The sequence below is a fragment of the Pongo pygmaeus genome, chromosome 7, assembly GCF_028885625.2.
Source record: "Pongo pygmaeus isolate AG05252 chromosome 7, NHGRI_mPonPyg2-v2.0_pri, whole genome shotgun sequence".
NCBI lineage: Eukaryota > Metazoa > Chordata > Mammalia > Primates > Hominidae > Pongo > Pongo pygmaeus.
Genome location: NC_072380.2, coordinates 153,742,103 through 153,768,296, shown reverse-complemented (window position 1 = coordinate 153,768,296; position 26,194 = coordinate 153,742,103). Strand labels below are relative to the sequence as shown.

At 36.9% G+C, this 26,194-nt stretch overlaps 1 protein-coding gene across 19 annotated transcripts in view; it reads left to right on the top strand.

Moving 5' to 3' along the window:
• The window catches only part of PTK2 (protein tyrosine kinase 2), a 349,963-nt gene that overhangs the window by 135,414 nt on the left and 188,355 nt on the right, over positions 1 to 26,194 (top strand). For 18 of the 19 annotated variants that reach the window (XM_063669126.1, XM_063669127.1, XM_063669125.1 and 15 more), the window contains 3 exons: positions 2,852 to 2,939; positions 20,447 to 20,526; positions 20,803 to 20,865. In XM_063669126.1, coding sequence (XP_063525196.1) covers positions 2,852 to 2,939; positions 20,447 to 20,526; positions 20,803 to 20,865 — 231 coding nt within the window. The remainder of the gene's footprint in view (positions 1 to 2,851; positions 2,940 to 20,446; positions 20,527 to 20,802; positions 20,866 to 26,194) is intronic. The other variant, XM_063669133.1, reaches the window with a different exon arrangement.

The following is a 26,194-nucleotide window of genomic DNA, read 5'->3' as shown; positions in this document are numbered from 1 at the left end:
CTAATCATGAAAAATGAAAATCCTGTGATGTCTTCTCTGTGCACAGTATGCCATTGACTTCCTTTCTCATTGAGAAAGAACCCTACTATCATGACTTGTAAGGGTCTGTGTGAAGCTTCATTTCTACTCACTGCCCTCATGAAGCCTGCCCCAGCTACACTTCCCTTCCCAAGCATCCTCCAGCTGCAGGGCCTTTACATAGTCTGTTCCACCTGATTAGAACAGTTTTTCTCTGCATATAACTGTGTAACTCCCTTCCTCATCTCCTTTATTTAGATCTTTGCTCAGATATCATCATATCAGAGTGTCCATCATTGACTACCCTTTATAAAAATAATACTTAATCATTTGTTATTCCCCTTTGATTTGTTTTTATGACATTGACTGCCATCTCACATATATTTGTGTATTTGCTGTCTGACTTGTGCCACAAAAATGCAGACTTTTTGAGAGCTAGCACTTTGCCTGTTATTCACTGTTGAATTTCCAACCACTCCAACTGTACCTGAGACATGATCTGTGCTGGAATAAACAGTTATCGAGTTATCACTAACAATAAACCTTAGAAACCATTTATTATGATATGCCAGTGACTGTTCTGGGTGTTTTGTGTTTACTGACTCATTTATTTCTTGTAACATCTTTATAAGGAAATCGAGGCACAGAGAAGTGATAGCTGACAGTGAATAAGTGGCATGGCCCAAATTCAGGCATAGGTGATCTTTATCTACAGCCCATGTTCCTTATGCTTCTCTAAAAAGAAATCGTCTGTGTAAAATGCTCATCACAATTCCTGTCATACACTAAATAGTCAGAAAATGTTAGTTGATGATCATCAGCAGCATCAGAATGCTGGATGTTAAGAGAGTGGATGTGGAGCCAGGCTGCCCATTGTTTCGTGTTGAACCTGTTTCCTTATCTTTAATATGGGAGCTTCCCCCAACCAAAAAAAAAAATAAGTAAAACGGGAGTCCCATTAATACCGAAAGCCTCCTTGGACCTGTTTGAATCGTTGACTGGAACTGATAACTTTTTGCTGAGCAATTTTTTTTAGTCTGCAGAATGCGAATAATTATACCTTTCTCCTCTGATTATTAAATTAAGAGAAATAGTGCCCAGGCCAGATGTAGTGGCTCACACGCCTGTAATCCCAGCACTTTGGGAGGCCGAGGCAGGAAGATTTGTTGAACTCAGGAGTTCGAGACCAGCCTGGGCAACATGGCAAAACCCCAGCTCTACTAAAAATACAAAAATTAGCCAGGTATGGTGGCAGGTGTCTGTAGCCCCAGCTACTTGAGAGGCTGAGGTGGGAGGATCACTTGAGCCCGGGGAGGTGGAGGTTGCAGTGAGCCGAGATTGTGCCACTGCACTGCAGCCTGGGCAACAAAGCCAGACCCTGTCTCAAAAAAAGAGAGAAATAGTGCACATAAAGTAGTTACGTGCCTGTTAAATCCTAAGTTGAAAATAAATGAAATCTATTATACTTACATAATAACCCAATGTAGAATATCTACAGTAAGTTATTGAACTGTTTCTGAGAGTAAAAGTGAAATGAAACCTAATTGTTTGGCAATTTTGTATTTTAATAAGGTGGACATTTATAAGTCTTAGCAGAACTTGCGTATGTGTACCAAACGTTGCTTCCTCAAAAGATTGCATTGAAATTTTGTTGAGCGGTTAAAAAAATATCATTAAGCCACAGAATGGAACAGGATATGTATACTATGTCTAAAAAGGCCTCAAATCTAGAATATATAAAGAACATCTACAAATCAATAGGAGGTAAAGGCCTCAAATCTAGAATATATAAAGAACATCTACAAATCAATAGGTGGGGAAGAAGAAAAGGTAGACCATTTAGTTGGAAAACAAGGACAAAAACTTGAACTTGGCCAGGGGTGGAGGCTCACGCCTATAATCCCAGCACTTTGGGAGGCCAAGGTGGAAGGATCCCTTGAGACCAGGAGTTCAAGACCAGCCTGGGCAGCATAGTGAGACCCTCTCTCTACAAAAAATAAAAAACTCAACAGGAACTTCACAAAAGAAGATATTCAAAATGACCAAAAAGCATGTGAAAGTACTCACTTTCATTACTTACCAAAGAAATGCCAATTAAAATTACCGTGCACTATTACAGTATGCCGATCAGAGTGAGTAAAACAAAAAAGTTAGAAAATGCCAAGTGGAGGCAAAGATATAGAGGAACTGGAACACCCCCATGCTGTTGGTGGGAGTTTGACTTGTTACAACCTCTTTGGCATGCTGTTTGATAATATCTGCTAAAGCTAATGGATGTATTTGTTATCCAGTGCTCCTAGGTATATATGCAACTGAAATGTGCACATATGTTTACCAGAAGACATTTATAAGAGTGTTCATATGGATAGAGCCACAAATACACATAAAGAGAGAGTGAGAAAGATAAAGAGCATTCTGGTGATGTTGGTTTGTTTTATCCATTCTTAAAGCTTAGCTTTCTGAACAAATAAGAGTACATACTGTGCAATTCCATTGATAAAAATTTAGACGTGGGAAGTCGTGGAAGATGTTAGAAGTCAGGGCAGTTCTTCCCCTGAGCAGTGGTGGAGAATGACCCATGGGTTGGAAGGACTTCTGGGCCTCTTACTATGCTCTGTTTCCTTGAATCACTGAGCTGTAGCACATTTATGATATGTGCTCTTTTTTTGTGCTAAAATGTTTAAAAATTACATTTAAAGATTAATTGATTATAGCTTATATTTGAAATCATCTTTCAGAGTAATTAGGAATGCTATACTCAATATTATAATTGTAGACTATAAATTGAGAAAATGACTAATTTCTAATTGTTCTGTTTTGGAATTATTTTTAGATATGAATTGAGAATTCGTTATTTGCCAAAAGGATTTCTAAACCAGTTTACTGAAGATAAGCCAACTTTGAATTTCTTCTATCAACAGGTATTAGAGGCTGCTTTAATATACTTTTTTGTTTGTTTCTTTGAATCCTACTTATTGCATATTTTTATTTTCAAATTTGATTAAAGCTCACATTTGGAGGAGTAGAAATTTGTTGCTGAATGGCAATAAGAATCTTTTAACCAACAAGAAATTATTAATTTTTTTGTTCTTTGTGAGCTTTTGTATACTTGAGCAAATCTTAAAAGATAACTTCCATTATATGGAGACAGTAAGTCTACAATCATTTCTTGAGCTTTAATTTAAATACAATTATTATGCCTGAATAGCAATGAATTTGTCATAGGCAGAGATTGTTGCAGAGCCAACTATACCCATATAAAATTGGTCTGCTTTGCTTTTTACCCCGTAAGGCATTAGATAGACAATAAATACATGTAAGGCAAAATGCCAGAAATGCTAATAAACATCAGAAAGACATTTGTACATATAATTTTGTCATTAATGTACTTGGTAATTTTTTTTGCTTTAATAAAAATATTTATGAACTAACTATTCTGGACCTGGAATGCAGAAATAAATCGCATAATCCACACCTTTAAATTCTTCTGTCTAGTGGAGGATTCCTGCAAACAGTTAATTTGTGTTTGATCCTTTGCTGTTAGTAAGCACGAATGATGTGACTGTGCATAGAAGAGTCTGCTGACCCAGTATAGATTTGGTATTGAGATGGCTCCACTGAAAAGCATCATTTGAGGAGTCTCCAACTTTGTAGAAAAGGAAGAGTTGTGTTTTCTAGACAAGAACACGGAGGGGAGAGAGAAAATGTGGTGCAGTCTTAGCTAAAATAGTTCATAACATTTTGGTGAGAGAGGGACCACAAACATCATGTAAACAGGGGTTTATGTTTTCTCCTGCAGATATTGGGAGCCATTTAAAAACTTTAGTTAGCAAATGCCGTAACCAGAATTTTTTTTTGAGACCACTCTGATTAGATGGCAGTATCAGGGATAGACTGAATTTTTAAAAGGTTGCAAGCATGTTTAGAGGCTCTTCAATCATTCTGGCAGGAAATTAAATAAAAGTGAAAGTATATTATAATAAGCAAATTTAGTGGATGGATTTGATAGGACCCAGAGATTGTACTAAAACAGAATATGAAAATAAGAAAGAAAAAGGCTTATTATGTAAGTCTAGGCACTTACTGCCATGAAAGAGCAATGGTGGATTAGATTCAAAAGAAGGAGGTAAGAAGGTAAGTTGTTCTATATTTTTCTATGTGAGATAATGATAGATGTTACCACTTAAAAGATTCAAGCTGAGAGAGTAGGAAGCTAAGGAAGTTTCCAGCTGTTGGCGGGGGTGTGTCTGTTTTCATCTTGTCTGTGAAGAAGTCACATAGGAGATAGGTTGGGGCCTGCTGCTATACCTAACACCTTTTTGGCACCATCGACCGGTTTTGAGGAGGACAGTTTTTCTACAGACCAGGGCCACAGGGTGTGGCAGGGTGGGGTGTGGGGGAATGATTTCGGGATGAAACTGACCTCAGATCATCAGGCGTTAGGTTCTCATAAGGAATGCGCAGCCTAGATCCCTCACATGTGCACCTCACAACAGGGTTTGCGCTCCTATGAAAATCTAATGCCACTGCTTATCTGACAGGAGGCAGAGCTCAGGCAGTAATGCTTGCTTGCCCACAGCTCACCTCCTGCTGTGTGGCCTGGTTCCTAATAGACTACTAACTGGTACTGATCCATGGCCCAGGGTTTGGGGAACCTTGAGGTAAGGGATTGGTGACAAGTTTTGAGGGTTTACGATAATACAGAGTTGAATATGAGAGGGAGTTAAGTTGGTAAAATGGAAAGATTAAGAAGGCGTTTTTAGATTCCAGCTGAGCTTATTGGAAGCCTACTCATTGCAAAAATAATTTTCATCTTACAGACTGGTTCTCATGTATTATTACATCTCATCCTTTAGGAATCTGTTGAACTTCATATTTTGGCGAAGGAGATAACAAGAGAGTTTCAATAACTCATGTTTATTTAGCATTTTTCTCTTGGTATGTGATCTGTGTCACTATTGGTGTTATTTCTTTGAAAAAAAATTCTACCCACCGAGGAAATACATGGGTACTTTGATAACATTGATTTCCAGAATGCATAATACAGGCCTAAGTGACTCCTTTTTATAATTTCTAGGCTAACCTAAAAGTCTGCAACTTTTTTGTTCCTAGTTCACACTGTTACTAGGTTGTCCTACTTTTTCTTTGTTGGAAGACTTTCCTATATGATAAAGTGAGTACTGCACATACCAGTGTATCCCAGATTTTCTTTTACTAATAGGATATATTTTATGGTAGTCTATAGAATTCAGTTCAGCGGTCTTTATAAAACCCAAGAGAAAGCTAAGTGTAATGAACCTTTTAAAAATTCAGTCTATCCCTGATACTGCCATCCAGTCAGAGTGGTGTAAAAAAAATTCTGATCAAGGCATTCACTAAGTATAGTTAAGTGTTAATGAAATTTCGCTTAAAGGAATATGCAGTGAATACAGTCGTGTGCTTGTTCTGTGTATAATAGCTCTGTGATTTTAGGTGCCTCTGAGTCTCTCTGTACTTAATTGTTTCATATACTAAAATATAGATATGCAATAACTATTGTATAGGACTGTTATGTTCATTATATGAGATAAAATTGTCTGCCATATAATTGCCCAGTGATATTTTGAATTTCAGTCTGTAGACAGTAACAGACTTACAGGATTCAGCATTTTCCATTTGCATATCACCATACAAATGTGAGCTGCACATCATGGGATGGTACATAGCTTGCCTTTTTCCTTCCTATGTGCACTCTACAGAGCCTTTCCGCTCCTCCACCCCACTCTTTGCTGTCATTCATTTCTACAGTTTCTCTTTTCGTCTTTTTAATTTTCAAAAATCTGTTAAATTATATGGTACATTTTAGTATTTTTTAAAATTTTATTTTATTTTTATAGAGACAGGGTCTTGCTCTGTTGCCCAGTCTGGAGTGTAGTGGCATGATTTTACCTCACTGCAGCCTCGAACTTCTGGGCTCAAGCAATCCCCCTGCCTCAGCCTCCTGAGTAGTTGGGACTACAGGTGCGTGCTGTGATGCCTCGCTAATTTTTAAAAAGTCTTTTGTAGAGATGGGGGTCTTGCTATGTTACCCACCCAAGCTGGTCTCAAATTCCTGTCCTGAAGCAGTCCTTCCGCCCTGGCCTCCCAAAGTGCTGGGAGTACAGGCATGAGCCACCATGCTTGGCATGGCACACTTTTAGAAAGTTCAAAAAATAATTCTGAAACATTACTTAAATTATCTCTATTCTAATAATCACTTTCATTTTGTGTATCCTTTTATAATAGTTTATCTAGTACATACATTTTAAAAGAAAGGATAGTCATGGTCACATTCCTTTCCCATTGGTGATTGGCAATGTCGTTTTTCCATGCTAGTATTTCAGGCTCAAGTAATGGTAGTTGGAGGAAGTTAAAGGTGGTACCAAAGTCATAAAAAGGGAAGGGAGGAAGAAAGAAAATACTATGATTATCTGGGTACGGTGGCTCATGCCTGTAATCCCAGCACTTTGGGAGGCCGAGGCAGGTGGATCACCTGAGGTCAGGAGTTGGAGACCAGCCTTGGCCAACATGGCAAAACTCCGTCTCTACTAAAAATACAAAGATTAGCAGAGCGTGGTGGTACACACCTGCATCCCAGCTACTCAGGAGCTGGGGCAGGAGAATAGCTTGAATCCAGGAGGCAGAGGTTGCAGTGAGCCAAGATCATGCCACTGCACTCCAGCCTGGGCAACAGAGCAAGGCCCTGTCTCAACAACAACAAAATACTATGATTTGTCAAAATGAATGAATTGGCCAGTATACCAAAAGCCTTGAATATGTTCATGTCCTCCAGTTTGTTGGGTGACCCTATTGACTGCCATCTTTACCGTAAGTAAAAAACAGTTGAAACCTTGGCAGTTTCCTATGATTGGACCTAATAATTCTACTTTTATGAATTTATTCAAAAGAAATAATAAGATTTACACATGTATGCATACATGTACAAGGATGCTTATAAGCATATTACAGTAACAAGAAAGAAATTAGAGGCGTTGCAGATGTCTTTCAACAGGTTAGTTGTACTGAGTTTCAAATTTATGTATCCCTCATTAACGAAGGGTACAACTGTTCATGGATATGGAAGGTATTAACAGCATTAAATGATGTTGTTTAAAACAGGCTATGTATAAAACCTGTATAATTTTCGTTTGTGTGGAAAAAAATGCATATTTTTAAATTTTAGCCTGATCTGGCAAGAAAGTTTTGAATATAGTATGAGTTTTTATTGCTGGTTTGGTAAGTAATTATATATTTGACTTCTCCTGGTAAAGTCTCAATGCAGAATCTGCCCTGCCACATGCTTTGCAATTCCAGAACTATTATAAGTGATCCATATGTTGTCCTACACAGGCAGCACCCAACTTGGGAAAGGGTTTAATTCCAAAGTTGCAAAATCAGTTTGGAATCCAGAGGTTTCTGCTATTTAAACACACATGTCGGGGGGGCGGCGCAGATAAATCAGTAATTGTCCTCATCAGCTTTCTATAGCCAGCGTATATTTATCTGAGAATGCAGCTGAAACATCATGTAAGTATTGTGTGTGAGAACCTTCACTGAAGTGTGAGATAAATTAATCACTTTATAATGGCCTCAGAATTTGATTACGCATTCTCTAACCTTTAAAGTCTTTAATATTTGATGCAAACATTTAAGATGGATACATATATATATGACATACTTCCGCTGAATTCTAGGCTAAATCAGTGATTTTTATGGGGCTCAGAATTTGATGACATTGATACTTTTTAATTCTGTAGATTCTATAATATCTGATATATGTTTATTCTTTTATAAGGTGTGATAATTGATGATAAAATGAATACCCATGACCCTGCTGCTCAGATGAAAAGGACATCCTGATACTTCCCTGTCCCATGTTCCTGTGGCCCACCTCACTGTACACACTGCCCTTTCACTCCACTCAGGGTACCATTATCCTGAATTTTGTATTTATCATTCCCATGCTTGCTTTTGTTTGCCAGTTGTCATGCTTTACAACATGTTTTTATTCTTCAGTTCTACCCTTAAGGTAAAAGGTGACCTTAAGTTCTCCCATAGACTTCTCTATTCCTGTCATTAGCTTGAGTATTTTTTGTTTTGTTTTGTTTCCTAACTCACGTAAGCATTCAAGAAGATTTAAAAAAAATAATTTGTTCAGCGGTTTTAGTTGCTTTCAGCTAGGAGGTTGGTCAGGACATTCAGTATACCTTGTTGGTATAAATGGAAAAGTGATCATCCGTGGATTTAATAATTTATCTCTTTTGGCTCATTTTGAAAATAATTTTGCATTGTAGTTAGAGACTGTGGCTCATTTGATACTAATTGTTTAAGTTCTGTATGGACTTGTTTCATTATCGTGCACATATTTAGATATTGTTAAGGTTCCAGTTTTGCTTGAGTGGAATGTGTCTTCTGTAATTGTTTGGCACAGGCTCAGTAAATAGCCATTATTTCAAGATTTTTAGTTGTGTTGTTTAGATCCATTTTTCTAATGTTCTTTTTTTTTTCCTGCTTGAAAAATAGTATTGCTGGGTACACAAATCAGGGTAGGCATTTTCTGTTAGCATTTTGATGGTTATTTCCTACTGTCTTTAATTGTTTATTTGCTGTTGAGAACTCAGCTCTCATTTTTTCTTTCTGTGTAGTGACCTGTCTTTTCTCTCTGGATGGCTTGAAGATCCTTTTTTCTCTTTGGTTTTTGCAGCTTCATTACAAACGAGTCATGGATTTTCTTTTTTTCTTTCTTTCTTTTTTTTTTTTCCTTCCCTCGCTTGATCTGTGTCATGCTACCTGTACCTCTAGGGGGTCATGTTGCTTTCATCAATTCTGGAAATGTCTTAGTTGTTGTCTATTCTGATATGACCTTTTCTTAGTTTTTTGTTATTTCTTCTGGGATTTTGTGTTAGATCTATGTTAGAACTCCTCAGTCTCTCCATATGTGTTAGTTTGTTTTTCATGTTTTTAATTTCTTGTCTTTCTAAAGGATACATAATTCAGATGAGTCTAGTCTGTCAGATTACCAGCTCTCCTCAACCGTGACCAGTTTTATGTTTGGTGCATTTGTTGATTTTTTTGCTTATGATTTAAAAAAATTTTTTAAATTGCCAGGCCACTTCGTATGGCCCTTATTGCTTGATAGTCTGTCTGCCTTTTATTAATATTTCTTTTACCATTTCATATGTAATGAATGTCTCTATTGTGAATGTGAATTATAGCATCTGAAGTCCTTGGGCTCTTCACATCTGTTGTTGGTGGCTTTCACAGGGACTTTTTTCCTTGTGTGTGAGTTCTGAACTCTTGTTTTGTTGAACTTCACATGTGGAAATCTTGAGGGCCTAGTTTGGGGATTCTTTCCTCTCAAGGTTGTATTTGTTTGCTCAGAAACAAGTTACTACCAAATGGAGACCCTTTGAGTAGATTTTGAAGATACCGCCTTACTACATGAATCTCAAGATAAGCTCTCTCACTTTGGGGAAGTAAGGAGAGGTGGTCAGTCCTCAGCCAGCTGAGAGCATACGTGTCCTCTGTTCCCGTATTTTACAGCCCATGGCTTCTACTAGGATCTTAGCTTGTATTTGTTCTTATTTCGTCCCTCTGCCCCATTTTCCTTTACCTTCTTGTGACCCCAGTAATGTAAGAATAATTGTTATAATGCATCCAGAATCTGGTCCTGGTTTATATAACAGGTCCCTTTAGCAATACTGTCGGAATCCTAAGTCACTGAATTGTTATGATGCTTAATTGCCTTTCCACACTTGGATTTGATACAAAAGCCCCTTGTAGAAGGGAGCTTGGAGATTCAAGGAGCTGATAAAAAGCCAGTGTGGCTGGAGGGCAGGGTGAGAGATGAGACAGTCAGGGATGGCTTGAGATGCCCTTTTCAGTTATCTGACCTTGATTGTGAAGACGCTGAGAAGCCAGAGAAAGTTAAGTGCAAAGGGATGACAGAGTTCAGATCCAGGTTGCAAAAAATGTCATTCTCACTGTTCTGCTAATAGTATATAAGAAGGTAAAGGTCATTATGTGGAGACTTACTGGCGTCAACAAGCTTCGTGGCTGAGTGTGATCACTCTGATCAATGGCTTAACTTTAACTGTGGGGAAATTATTTCTGTGTACCTCAAAGTTTTATTTTTTCTACGACATTGTATTATGAAACTTCAGATGTATTGCAGTGTTAAAAGAATTTTATAATGAACACCAGCATACCCACCACTTAGATTCTACCATTAACGTTTATTATGCTTCCTTTATCACATAACTGTTTTTATCTCTCCATCCCTTTAGCCATTAATGCATCTTAAATTTTTGTACATTTCAAAGTAAGTTTCAAGTGTCAGCACACTTGAACATAAGTATCGTTAACCTATAATTCAGTACTCAATTATGGTTTTTGTTTTGATTTATACACAGTTAAATACTTAAATATTAAGTATACATTTATTGAGTTTTCACAGATACATTCAGCAGAATAATCTGAATCCCTATGGAATGTAGAATATGACCATCACCCCAGGAAGTTTCCCACTGACCGTTCCCAGTCAATCCTTGCCCCCAGTCATTGCCCCAAGCAACCATTGCTCCTGTGTTTTTCCCACCGTAGTTTAGTTTTGCCCGTTTTAGAATTTCTTATAAACAGATTATGTAGTGCGTATTCTTTTATGTGAAGTTTCTTTTCTCATGTTTTTGAGATTTCAGTAGTTTTCTTGTTGAGTAGTATTCTGTTATATAAATGCATTGTAGTGTATTTATCCATTCTTCTGTTGATGAACATCTGGACTTTTTTTTTTTTTAACACTATTATTGAGATGACTAGGAACATTCTTTGGCAAGCATTTTTGTGAACATGGGCTGGGACTTTCATGTTAAATGAAATTTGTACCTACCCTTTGATCCTTTACGGTTGTATGATTTTATATTTCCTCCAGTAATGTATGAGAGTTCTGGTTGCTCTACATTCTATCCAACATTTGATGTTGTCATTGTTTTGTTTTAGCCTTTTGACTGGGTGGTTATGTGGTTGAATCATGCGGTGGTTTTTATATTCACTTCTCTGGGTACCAACTAATAATCATTGTTCATGTTGTTTATTCTTCCATGTGCATATTGAATGTTAGTAGGTCTCCTTTTTTGAAAATCTGCTTAAACTTTTTTGTACAATTTGTATTGTAAAATTGTACACTTTTTCTTCCCAATTTTTTTTAAACTGTGGTAGAACACACACTTACCATCATAAAATTTACCATCTTAACCATTTTTAAGTGTGCAGTTCAGCAGTGCTACATACATTCATAATGTTGTACAACCATCCCCACCATCCTTCTCTGTAACTCTTTTCATTTTATAAAACTGAAAGTCTATAGACAATATTTCCTCGTTTGTCCTCCTTGCAGCCCCTGGCAACCACCATTCTACTTTCTGTCTCTATGATTTTAAAATGCAGGACTTTTCATGTACCTTGCATACTAGTCCTTTGTCATGTTATGTTTTGCTAGTATTTTCTCTGAGTCTGTGGCTTGTCTGTTCATTTTCTTAACTGATCTTAGGTTTTCTTTTTTTGTTTTTTTTTGAGACAGAGTCTTGCTCTGTTGCCCAGGCTGGAGTGCGGTGGCGCAATCTTGGCCCACTGCAACCTCCACCTCCCAGGTTCAAGCGATTCTCCTGCCTCAGCCTCCTGAGTAGCTGGGACTACAGTCGCCCTCCACCATACCTGGCTAATTTTTTGTATTTTTAGTAGAGATGGGGTTTCACCATGTTGGCCAGGATGGTCTCAATCTCCTGACCTCGTGATCCACCCGCCCTCGGCCTCCCAAAGTGCTGGGATTACAGGCGTGAGCCACCACACGTGGCCCCACTGCCCCCGCTTTTTTTTTTTTTTAAGTCTAGAAAATGGGCAGAGGGGATTGTTGTGAGGCTTCAGTGAAACAGCATATTAAAGCTCTTAGAAATGTCTGGCACATAGTGAACACACTCCTTAGTGTTCTCTTTTAATTTCTATGTAAATGAATCAATATTTTTAATGGGGCCAGATGCAGTAGCTCATGCCTGTAATCTCAGCCCTTTGGGAAGCTGAGACTGAAGGACCACTTGTGCTTGAGTTTGGGCTGCAGTGAGAAATGGTTGTGCCACTGTACTCCAGCCTGGGTGACAGGGCAAGACCCAGTTTCTAAAAATACATATATTTTATACATACATATATATATTTGGTTTAGCCAGGGCAGAAATAAAATTATTATGTTTAAATTATTTCTGCCACCACTCCTATCCCATGAAAAGAAGAGAGGGAGGGAAATAGATAGATTACAATAAACTGCCCTAATTTTATTATTTTTCATTCTGAAAATTCATCCAAGTCCATTTTGGGTGGGGTCATGAGGAAAACACTGATGAGTGTTTGAGCATTATATTACTAGTTAGACATAATTATTAAGGATGCACATAGCTTCATTAAAAGATGGCCTAAATGTGACTACCAGTGTGAAAATTTCAATGACTGACTAAATATTTTGACCTATTTGTGAATATTCTGAAATATATTAATTAGCACACTCTAAAAATAAACTAGAATCTTGTTATAACACTATTCACTGTAGAGCAGGAATTTATAAAAATGAGTTTGACAATAAAGCTAATGACTCATGAGAAAGCAGGAACAGTTTGTTTTACCCCGGAATCAAACTTTTTTCTTTGCCATGTAACATTTATTTTTTCTCTCTCAACTTTCATTTGTTAAAGTTATAAGTATTTCATTGGCAACTTTTTGCCAATGATGGTGGCTGTTAGTTTGAAGGCCAGTGTCCATGTTTAGTCAGGAAGTCATATTAATCTGCATTGAGGATGCTGAACTAGTATAGAAATCTTTTAGCACTGTTGAAATGTTCAGCTTTTCAGATGCCTGAGCCTGATACGAGTTTGTCATTGTTTACTCCTACAGATGTTTTAAGACTTAGAATGAGTATGTCCACCCATTAGCTTTTAAATGACATTAAATAATCAGTGGTTTCCTTGACAAAAGGAGTTGCAGTAGGAAGTTCAAGAAAATACTGAATCTAGAACTGTAACTTAACTCTATAGTATACTATCTAAACTTAACTATAGAAACGTGTGAGGTGCCGGGGCATACTTGTTTCTTATTGGTCAACTTCCTTTTATTTTTATTCCAGTTTTCTTTTTTATTTTTACAAGTTTTCAGATAATTGTGTCATTAGAAATTGACTTCCTTCTCAGTATTTTCTTGGCCTTAAAGCTGTCAGTTAAGATACATTTTGAAATTGAAGATCTAAGAGGTAAATAATCTTAGTTTAAGCCTGTCATTCTCAGTATAGGAATTATCAGCTGCCCTTTTCCAGACAGAAGCTAAAATGTAATGTAGTCTAACTCTCTTATTAGAAGGTTTATTTTCTGTGGTTTGAAGATGTAATTGTGTACATTTCTTCTCCCTTTTTCACTCTTGCATATTTTTGATAATTGAAGGCGAAGCACTCATGGTTAATAGTGTGACATTCATGCACACGTATGTTTATTGCAGCACTGTTCACAATAGCAAAGACTTGGAAGCAACCCAAATGTCCATCAATGATAGACTGGATTAAGAAAATGTGGCACATATACACCATGGAATACTGTGCAGCCATAAAAAAGGATGAGTTCATGTCCTTTGTAGGGACATGGATGAGGCTGGAAACCATCATTCTGAGCAAACTATCACAAGGACAAAAAACCAAACACTGCATGTTCTCACTCATAGGTGGGAATTGAACAATGAGAACACTTGCACACAGGGCAGGGAACATCACACACTGGGGCCTGTCGTGGGGTTGGGGGACGGGGGAGGGATAGCATTAGGAGATATACCTAATGTAAATGACGAGTTAATGGGTGCAGCACACCAACATGGCAGATATATACATATGTAACAAACCTGCACATTGTGCTCATGTACCCTAGAACTTAAAGTATTTAAAAAAAAACCAAAAAGAGTGTGATATCATATGCAAAGTTTTGCCAAGCAGAGACTCTGGCCTGAGCTTGAGTGTTTAAGGTGTGTGTTGGAGGTCAGTCTCATAGGCATACAACGCCTACGTGACTGACCTTATTTATTCACTTTCCAGACCCTAGAGAGAAAACAGGTGTTTGCCATCAAAACAGTGTGTGCATAAATTATCTGGTTCAAATTGGTGGCCAGTTTTTTCACCAGTTGGTGGTCAAATTGTGGCCGTCTTCAGGTATGCAGAAGCACTCGTATCAGACAGAACATTTCAGGGGTTTAGTTTCTAAGAGACTAAGGGCCAGCCCTAAAAATATGCCTTTCTTGGGAATGAACAGGATTTGAGCGTCCTAGACCTGCCGCTAAGTTAACATTTTCCTGTATAACTTGCCTTTTCTTTCCTGGAATTAGGTTACTTCTGCTCGGTCTTCGGCTCTTAATTTAAATGGTGCTTTCCACGTAAAGCCTTCCATTTACCTGTGCATAGTACCCATACATTTCCCATACGACATATACACATTTTAAAATACAAAATTTGTTTTATTGAGGTATAATTTACATACAATAAAATAATCAATTTAAGTATGCAATTTAGTAAGTTTTGACAATTGTATACAGTCCAGTAATTACCACTTCAGTCATGATATAATACAATATAGGAATAAGGAAATTGATACTGGCAGAATACTGTTAACTAGACTGCAAACCTAATTTAGATTTCGCTAATGTTTACACACACTCAAGTGTGTGTGTGTGTGTAATTCTGCGCGTTTTATCACAGGTGCAAATGTATGTAATCATCATAATCAAGATACAGAACTGTCCTATGAACACAAAGAAAATCCTTGTTGCTTTATTAGTCACATGCTGTCCCATCCCTAACTCTAGCAAGCAGTGTTCTGTTGTTTATACATCATATTTAACTGTTGTTAATCTGCTGTACCTACCAACAGGGTGTGCATTCAGTGAGAGCAAATAAGAAGTCTGTCTTCTTCACCGTTGTATCCACCACACAGTAGGGCATGGGTTTTAGGTGCTCAGTTTATTATCTTCAGGAATTTAATAGTGAGAATTGACTTTTAATCCTAATGCCCTGATATTCAAAACTTTTAGATGAGATTTATTAGAAGATGTCATGAAAAAAATCCAAGAAATAAAGCAAATTTTTGAAGTTTGAGAAATCAGATTGTGTGTGTGTGCACACGTATGTGTGCATGTGCTCCCGCCCAAGTACACACACGGGCACACACACACTCAACATCAAATGTTCTTTTAAAAGATTGCTATGCAGTTAGATTCATTTACTACTTTTTTTTTTTTTTTTTTTGAGATAAAGTCTCGCTGTGTCACCCACGCTGGAGAGCAGTGGCACGGTCTCAGCTCACTGCAACCTCTGCCTCCTGGGTTCAAGCGATTCTTCTTCTTCAGCCTCCTGTGTAGCTGAGACTACAGGTGCACACCACCATGTCTGCCTAATTTTTGTATTTATAGTAGAGAGATGGTTTCGCCATGTTGACCAGCCTGGTCTTGAACTCCTGAGCTCAAGCGATCCACCTGCCTTGGCCTCCCAAAATACTGGGATTACAGGTATGAGCCACCATGCCTGGCTCCTTCATTTACTTTTAATAAAATTTGGGGTTACTTAACCATTATAAATGGACAACAAAAAGAGATAATGGAAACATTTGTTGTCATATAGTTTTATGGTCTATCCTCAATAGAACATCCAAAGTAATTATTTTTAAATGAAAGTTTACCATTACCTTTGTGTTAGTTCCATGTATGTTTTATTCACTGTAATATCCTGGCACATGATAGTCATTTTATAAACATTTGATAAATCAATGAATGCATAACTGTTAAATACTATGTTAAATGACATTGAATTGTTTAAAAGTATATAACTCATTAAGGTAGCATAATTGTTCATTTGTATATTTTTATAGCTTAGGTATGAAAGAGGAAAAATTAAGTTAGTATTAATTTGGAGCTGCCATTGAGTTCCTTCTGTATACAAAATACTTCACCGTATCTGACAAAAACTCAGTCAGCTAGGCTCTAAGAGTAAAATTACTTGCTTTTGGTCACCCAGCTAGTAAGTAAACCTAGTCAGTTTTGCCTTTGTCTGCCCTCTGCCCCATCCTTTTTCTGTGCTACCAAGGTCATTTGAGTCCAACTGATAAATTTGTGTAGCTGTTAGAATATTCAAAAGAGACCAAAATAAAACACAAAATCTCATGTGGTAGCCAAAGCATTGAGTTGACATATGCAATACATTATGGAGTAATTTAGCATCAATATTTTCTATTAGAAAATGTGAACAGTTTTTATATTAAAACCTGTGCTTCATGCTATTGCAGAGTATGATGAAGGAACTCCTTGATACACATACAATACTTGCACAAAGAGAGAAGTACAAATCCATCCTAGTTTTTTTTTATTTTTCTTTTTTGAGATGGAGTCTCGCTCTGTCGCCCAGGCTGGAGTGCAGTGACCCGATCATGGCTCACTGCAAGCTCCGCCTCTCAGGTTCACGCCATTCTCTTGCTTCAGCCTCCCGAGTAGCTGGGACTACAGGTGCCTGCCACCACGCCTGGCTAATTTTTTTTTTTTTTTTAAGTAGAGATGGGGTTTCACCATGTTAGCCAGGGTGGTCTCGATATCCTGACCTCGTGATCCACCGCCGTGGCCTCCCAAAGTGCTGGGATTACAGGCATGAGCCACCGTGCCTGGCCCATCGTAGTTTTTTTTTTGAGACGAAGTCTCGCTGTTGGCCCCCAGGCTGGAGTGCAATGGCACGATCTCGGCTCACTGCAACCTCTGCCTCCTGGGTTCAAGCAATTCTCCCTCCTTAGCCTCCTGAGTACCTGGGATTATAGGCGCCTGCCACCATGCCCAGCTAATTTTTGTATTTTTAGTAGAGACGGGGTTTCACCATGCTGGCCAGACTGGTCTGGAACTCCTGACCTCAGGTGATCCACCCACCTTGGCCTCCCGAAGTGCTGGGATTACAGGCGTGAGCCACTGCGCCCAGCCAACAAATTAATTTTTAAAAACCAACTTTCAGAAGTCTTTTTTTTGGAAGGATCTTGCAAATTTCCTGGACCTGGGTATAATCCACAATAGAAAAAGAGAATACAACACAGTGACAGTGTTCCAATACCTCAGGAGATGCATGTGAATCTATTGTGGTTGATACTGGGGATGCAAGGGTAAATGAGAGGTGGTTCCTGTTTGTTAATCTTCATTCTAGTAGAGAATGACTGCACTGTGGAAGAGTTCACAAGTTGTAGGTACAAACTAAAGCTGGAGTTTTAGGAGTTGATACATCTGGATTTTGAATCCTGACTTTAATACTTGCTTAACACAAAGTTAAGTTTTCTGATCTTTATATATAATAGGACTGAGAAACTCTGCCTTGAAGAATTATTGTAAAGATCAGAAATATATGTAAAATGCTTAGCATAGTAACTGGTCCCTGGTGGATACTCCTTAAGTAGGATTATTATCTACTGCTATCATTTTGATCATTCTTTTAGGCTTTTTCTGAGGCTATAAAATGGGGATGTTAATAGTACCCACCTCACAGTGGTGTTCTGATGATTAAATGAGATATTACATGTAAATCTGCTTGACATGGTGCTAGGTATATATTATAGAAACTTAAACGCTTGATAAATTTGGTTTCACAAATGATAGCAATTCTGCTGGGAGCTAGTGGAAGAGAGGTAGTCAAGAAGTGTTTTATAAGGGATATGAACAAAGTGTGTACATAATTCTGAGTCTTGAAGCCCAGCCTCAGGATGTGGCCGTGCTCAGTGGCTTGAGAGAACACTCTCTAGCGCCTAGATGACAGGGAGCATTGAGACACTGAATAGAGTTTGCTTTCTCTCCAGCAGCAGAGGGGAAGCTGCTTTGGGGCTTGAGGGGAGGACACGGGTCTGTGGTGATGCCTTATTTTATCTCAGATCTATACTCTGCAGAATACTTTGATCACATCGGGCCACAAATAAATTTCAGTGTGTGATCATACAGCTCTGATAATTGAGATTAAAGCTATAGGAAAAACAACTCTCAGAACTTTGAACTCATTCTCATAAGTGAGATTTTTCAAATGAAGATTATTATAATTTCCCCTTTTTTCATTTTTACAATATGAATTTGGTTTTGATGATGAAATATAGCATTTGATTATTTTTTCTACCTGTGAATAGTGTTTAAAAATTGTGGCAATTAATCTTCAAGATTGATTGAATTTGATAATGGTGCATTTTCCTCATCATGTAATTGGTGGTCTGCAGTAATTCCTCTGAAATCTGCATCAGACAACTAAAAGCCACTGAATGTTTCCATCAGAGTAACTGTGGTATTTTTCTGCCTATCTAAATACCTATCTTGGTTTAATTCTTGCACCTTTATTTTTGTGCTCGATAATAAACCTACTTATGATGCAAAACAGGTTTTAAATTGAGACTTAGTTTTTGTTTTGTAGAAACAAGAGCTTCTACTATTTGTAGAAGTTAAACAAATAGTTCTAGACCTAAAGCTTTTTACTTAACTGAATGGATTAATTCAGTTCCAATTGGTCAGTCTTGAGTGCCTGCTATGTGGAAGGAGTAGAAACTTGTTCCTTGTAAAGGATGGAAAATATAGATGGAAAATAGCATTTATGTACCCACCCTCCAGTTTGATGACTGTTTGTTCATTTGTTTACACAGTCATTCAATAAATATTTATTGAGCACCCAGACTTAGATGCTAATGCAGAAAATAAAGGTTTTGAGACGAATAGTCCTTAGATCGGTAATAGCACATAGTTGTCCACTGCTAGTTGAGGGAGTGTTTCTCCTACTTCAAGAGAAAATAATGAGTAAATGTTCATACTTTCTTAATGCATATTAGGTTATAAATTCCTAATAGTTTAAAGAGAGTATGCTCATCTGATGTCTTTTATCTTCTCTGTAACAAAGAGATATGGCAGGCTTACTGGAGGAAGTATGAAATCAGTGAATTGTAGTGCTTCCTAAGCATGCATTGTTCAATTTCCAGATAGTTTTAACTGGCCATTTGAGATTTGTCTTCATGAGTTGAAAGTGGAGTTTATACTATGATTTCTCCAGCTGCTCATCTAAACATGAAGAGGATGAGTGGGTAGGTTCAACATGGCTTGGGTTTACCAAGCAATTCAAATAGAGGGATAATGGGAGACAGGGGAGCTGGTTGTCTTTGCAAGGGACAGTCATAATGAGGAACCATCCAGTATGAAGTAGACAAAGATTGGTGTGGAGTGAGAGATGAGTTAACTGGGGGTGGAACTCTTTGAACAAATGGGCTAGCAGGCTAGGAGGCAGTCATTGAAGAACAGGATGTTTGAAAATTTTTTTAGGGCAGAAGTCAATAATACACTTTTTATATAAAGGGTCAGAGTAAATAGTTTAGACTTTCAGGAACAAGGCAAAATGGAGGGTATTATGAAAGTACAGAACAAGAAAGAAGACAAATTTCCACAAATTTTTGCGTTGATAAAATTCGTAATATAATAATTGAGCATTGTTTTCTTGTAACACAGGTGTACTGCTGAAGAGAATGGGATGCGTCTTGGAGGAGGGGTGGATAACATTTCATGTGAGGTTCAAAATGGGTACTCTCATCAAAATCAATTGCAGATTTTAATCTTTTCAGGCTAATCTACAAGGAAATTGTACACATTTCATCTTTGAAAATGTGTTCACAGTGACAGTTACTTGCAAGTATTGATATCACTCTTATCGGCTTTTAAAATTGAGTTTATTCATTGTTTAGAAGGCATTTCAAGAATTCCATTAGATTCTTCTCTTTACTTTAGACTTTAAGCTTGTATTACTTTGCAGATTAATCACTTAAAATTGATGGTTAGATGGAAACATCTCAGCTGCACAGTTAAATGGATTTTGAAGTATGTAAATCCTTTGCCTTTTCACTGGAGTCCAAAATATGCTGCTGGAACTGTAGTTTGAGGTCAGAAAATACATCTGCAAATTTTTGTAGAAATGGAAATTTCCCTTCTTGTTTTTACTTTTGACAGCATGGGAAGGGTGTGGAGCACCTGAAGGTTATTATGATTCAGACCCTATTCGTTGTTTCTTAATGTCCCATTTAAGTGGTCATAGATTATATGAGCTTTTCTTAATAGGAGACCATTTTATTTCTGTAATTATTTTTTGGTATAACTCACGTTTGTATCTTTAACATCAAGCATAATTACCGACACAATGTTAACTACATGAAAGGTACTCAGGAAACATTTATTTATATTTTTAACATCAAGCATAATTACCATCACAATGTAAACTATATGAAAGGTACTCAGGAAACATTTATTGAATGCATATATCTAATATTTTTCTTTTAAAACAGTGTTGTTTTTCCCATTCCTTTTGTTGTAGGTGAAGAGCGATTATATGTTAGAGATAGCTGATCAAGTGGACCAGGAAATTGCTTTGAAGTTGGGTTGTCTAGAAATACGGTAAGATGATAACTCTACATTGAGGCCTTTATTTATCGAATTTTTAATTATTTTTTAATATTTTCCAGGTATTTTCCTTTTCTTCACAGGGATTATCAGTGAAATACTGAATAAAATTTGAGTAAATTATGAACTATTGGTTTGGTGCAGAAGTAATTGCAGTTGTTGCCATTAATTTTTGTTTATTATTCAGATGCCTCTCCCCCAGTTTTTATCACTCAACAACATAAACATTCCTTATATATACGTATAAATGTATGTCTTCCCTGATTTTAGGCGATCATACTGGGAGATGCGGGGCAATGCACTAGAAAAGAAGTCTAACTATGAAGTATTAGAGTAAGTATTATACTTATAATCTATACCTGCAAATATGCAGAACTAAATTCTTAGTTCATTTTAAAATTAAATACTGATTCTGAAACACTACTATTTCTAAAATTTTGTATCTGGAAGAAGAAAAGAACAGAATCCTTGATGACATTGATTGTGTTAGTAAACATTTAGATTTGTTGATAGATGTCTTAAAGCTAACATTGTATATGGCCCATTAACATATACACTTTGTGTAGATTTAATCATTGCAAGATGATATTTTTTTCTAATTTATATTGAATTCTACAGCTGCCTATAAATTATTATTCATATTCTCTGTATAAGTTACTGCAGATTGTTTTTCACAAATAGAGATATGGAAGTTACTGCTCATGTATCAGAAAAATCTAGAATAACTAGAAATTTTTCCAATAATGAAATTAATTTGTGCATCAGACTGTTACATTGGATTGTATTAAATTAACCCAACATGGAGTTTACGTCGTGGGAGGCTAGAAACCCTATACTTCATCTTTTTCATAATTAATTCAGCAAAAGATAACTGAACACTGAGTCCTTTGTAGCTAAGTGCCAGAGATTTGGAAATAAAACAAAATTTTAACCCCCAGGAAGCATTCCGCTAAAAGGAGACTCTCAGACAAGTAAGCAAAATTATAACATAATGTGCTAAAAACTAAAGTGGAAGTATCAGCTGGGTGTTTACAGGAGAATGGTACTTGATGTGTGAGGTGTTTTCACATGGAGATGTTATTTAACCTAAGTCTTAAAGAATGAGTGATTCACAAAGTGTAGATATGTGGGGTTTGTTGCATGGGAGCCAGGAAGCCAGTCAAGAGGATAAATCAGCATTTGCAAAGGCACAGAAACATGGACCATCAGGCAAAGGTTAGGAAACTAAGTTGGTTGGGGGTAGATAGAATACCATTCTTATGAGGGAGAAAGGGATATGTATACAGGGACCAGGTCATTACCTATCTAGTACATTCTTCAAAGAGTCTGGACTTGGCCTTTGAGCATCGCTGACTCATCATTTCAAGCAGGACAATTAGATGATGAGATTCGCAATTTAGAATTCCATATTTGTGAGATTAGAATTTTATTAAAGAAGATTGAAAATGGAAGCAAGGAGCCAGGAAGCTGTTGTTCCTTTCTTGTCCATGTGAGAATGATGAGGCTATGAGACAGAAGGAAGCAGTGGCCATGGAGACACGGGCTAGCAGAGGCAGAGTCTGTGTGACTGGAGGCTGATTACATTTGAATCAAGGACAGGGAGGAACCCAAGGAGTCTCTTGGTTTTCTGTCATGGGCCACTATGGATACCAGTCACAGAAAAGGAGTGTGCTTGAGGAGAAAGAAGACAAGTTACTTGGAGCATGTTGATTTTTAGTTCTAAGGGAACATTCATGTTTTTTAAAATGAAAAAGGAAAGATAAATGTTGGTTTATTTCACTGTTATGAAATGACAAATACCAGTAGCATTAAAAAAAATCTCTTATGGTACCCTGTGCTTAGATCTTGGTTTCTAGTACCAGTCTTCAGTGAAAGGAACCAGAGCTCCTTGGAAAAATGCAGTTTGAGGGAGAGGAGGAAAAATACAAGGGTGAGCCCTAGAGCAGCTTGTAGTGCCAGAAAGAAGGAAGTGCTCAAAAAGCAAAACGATGGGGCTGTGTCGAAGGATGAATGAGCCGGTGGAAAGAGTTCCCAGTGACAAAAGCTGGAACAATTCGAGCAACAAATTAAGTTACATAGTATTAGATTGTAACCCAAAGTATAAATTAAATACCCATGAGTCCATAGTAATATAGATATTTGAATAAATATTTAAAGGAGCAGTGACAAATTTCCTCTATAGAAAAATTCCAAATAATTTATGTAAATACCCTCTCTCAAAGGAGGTGGGGCACAAAACTCACCTCTAACATATGAGCTACATTTAGTGGCTTGTTTCTAAACAGTATAATAAGGAAAGGAAGTGTGGGGAAAAAGTAACTTTACAGTGAAGAAACCTGACAGGCATGACCTCAGCCAGGTGGTCAAAGTCAACATCACCGGTGATCAGTCATGTTGATAGTGTGCAACCATAATGTAATGTGTTGGGAAAGGCACTTTACCTCTGTGGCCTTCCTCATAACAAAAACCCATAACCTCAGTCTAATCATGAGAAAAAACATCAAACAAATCCCTCTTCAGGGACATTTTACAAAGTACCTAACCAGTACTCCTCAAAACTGTCAAAGTCATGAAGGAAACGGTGGAAGTCTGAGAAACTCACATATCCAGCAGTTGCCTAAAGAAACATGATGATTACAGGTAATGTGGTGTCCTCCATAAGATACTGGAACAGAAAAAGGATAGGGAAAAAAACTGATGAAATCTGAGTAAAGTATAGAGTTTGTTAATCATAATATATCCATACTGGTTTATTATTTGTGACAAATGTACCAAAGTAATGCAAGATATTAATAGTAGGGGGACCTGGGTGTGGACTCCACAGGATACTCTCTTTGTAACTCTTTTGTAAATCTAAAACTATTGTAAAATAAAAGGCCTATCTAAAAAAAACCTGATGGGAGAATTGAGGTCAGCAAGTAGTTAGAGATGATCTAAAAAGGTACGATAGATGGCGAATAGTTAATGTGAAGTCAAGAAAGGAGTGCTAGTTCAGTGGCCTGGCTGAGTTACAGGGAGAGGACTCCAGGAACACATGTGATCATCTTTCAGGGTCACTGTGGAAGCCTACTCTAGTATAGTGGCTGGGGAAAAAGAATAATGTGAATTGTATTCTACCCTATCTCTATGTGAGGCCAAGATAGGAAAATGAAATGGTAACTGAAAGATAGAGTCTGTGTGAGAACCAGAGGTATACAAAGGAATGAAGAGAGCCAGACATACTGGCAAAAGGATACAGAGTTACAGGAAGAGAGACACTTGAAAGAAATTTCCATGAATAATACATTGACATGTTTTTAACAGCCAAAACAGTTAAAGAAAGAAAAACAGGTTGTCTGTCAAGGTGAATTAGTGAATGGTATGTTTGGAGAGAAGAATTTTAAGTTCAAGATCTGTTTGAAATGAGAGTCAAATTTTGCACTAAAGTTACTGTAAATTTGGCTTATTTCTAGAAATTACAGAACTTCAGATGATCAGAGAAGAGGTGAATGGAAGAGGACAACTTAGGGCTTTAACCAGTGTTAAAGGCTTGCAAAACCTTACGTAGTTTTTGTCAGGGGTCAGTGAAATGGAGAATATGAGAATTGCTATACATAAGTAAGGGCTTGTGATTATTATTACTTGAAACAGGAGAACTAGACACAGCATGAGTTTGTAAATTAGATCCTTCTTAGAGGATTGCATGGAAAGTTGAATGATCTATTGTTTTGATATGGCTGTTTCATCTTAGTTAATTTATATGTGCGATATTTAAAGTAAGTAAATATGATAGTTAAAAGAAAGAGGAATCTTCAGTTTCTTGTAGTTCTAGGATACTATTGTGCTTATTTTGCTGTCCCCTCTTTCTAAATTCCTGTGCTTTTGCTCCACTGTAGTGATTCTTTACAGTTATACAACTTGTGTGAATTCAGCACCCTATCTCCATATAAGTAGATTAGTTGAGTGACCTCTTGAAGCAGAATATCTGGGTTCAAGTCCTTATCGTACCTTGACTATTCTATTCGCCAAATTTTATTAGTAAGCTCTTGGTGTCTGTTTCCAAACGTGTAAAATGGGGATAATGGTGATACCTACCTATATATGGGATTGTCGTAAGGAGTTAGATGAGATAATTTATGTCAAGAGCTTAATACATACTGTAGCCAACACTGAATAAATGTGGACTATGATTATGATTATTAACCATGGGAGATATTGATTGTCAATCAAGATAAAAACCAAACTGTAGAGTTTCTTTAAAGAGCATTAAGAAAAAAAAAATAGAAAACAATGTTATTGTTCATCTGTTGATTTAATTTTGAGCCCTTTTAAAATGATTTTTATTTATTTGTTTTCAAAGGTAATAATACATTCTAGTTAGAGAAAAAGTGAAACTACACTGTCAAGGAAATTTCTTCAACTCCTCTCACTGATAACCACCATCATAGTTTTAATAAATATCCTTATAGCTCTCTGTTTTAACACTTGTGTGCACATTCAATGCATAGTTTTAATATAAGTGGAATGATCCTATATGCATCTTGCTTTTTTTATTCAACTTTGTTTAATAGATCTTTCCATGTGACTAAATAAAAATATACATTAGTATACTAGTCCACCCAATGAGTATATAATGCTACATTTAAACAGCCACATAATAGTGGACATTCAGTTCAGGTTAATAACAGTGTAAGGCATGGTGCCATTTTTTGTTCATTTTTGCCTATATGATAGGCAACAGATGATAACTTGCTTTATATTAGTTTGATTACTGGTGATATTAAACCTCTTCACATATATGGCCATTTTTAAGTTTTTTTTGGTGAATTAACTATTTTAAATAAGCTTTTCTAATGTGTTTATTTTTTCTTTATTAATTTTAAGCAGTCTTTGTCATGTTAACACATCTGGTAATGTTAGTTCTGTATTTTCTTTCCCAGCTCGTCATTTTCTTTCAACTATGTGTATATGGCTCTCATCATACAGAAGCTTGTCTTTCTTTAATGTAGTAAAATCGTATTTTCATTTTGGTTTTTGAGTTTTAAGATCCGATTTTTAAAAAGGCATTCCAGAACTTAAGATTGTTAAATGTTTGTTTTGAAACTTTTGTGTATTCATTTCTGTTTTTACATTTTCAAATGTGTGGATTTTAAAAATACTTTCTTTTTAAATTAACTTTTGGCTGAATGGCATTATGCTCAGATAGCATGGTCTATGTGATAAGAGCTTCTCAACTTTTGTGGAGACTTCTTTTGTGGACCCTAGAATAAGATCATTTTCCCCTAGTGTTTTATCATGAAAAAGTTTCAAAAATACAAATAAGTTGAGAGGCTTGTTCAGTGAGCATCTGTGTGTCTATCACCTGAATGCTACAGTTACTAACATTTTGTTGTATTTGCTTTGTGTGATCAGTTTTTATCAATGGTTTAGTGTGATTCAAAAAATGCATTTCCTAATCAAGCTTGTTAACATACCCATCTGTGATAATGACTTTGCCAATTTCTTCCTATAAGTCTATTAATTTTTCCTTGATATTTTGAGGCGCTTTTATTTAAACATACAAACAATATACCTTCTTGGTAAATTGAATCTTGCATCATTATGTAGTGATTGTCTCTATGCCTGATAATTTGTTGTTGTTGTTCTGAAATCTGTTTTGCTTTCTTTAGGTTAGCCTTGACCT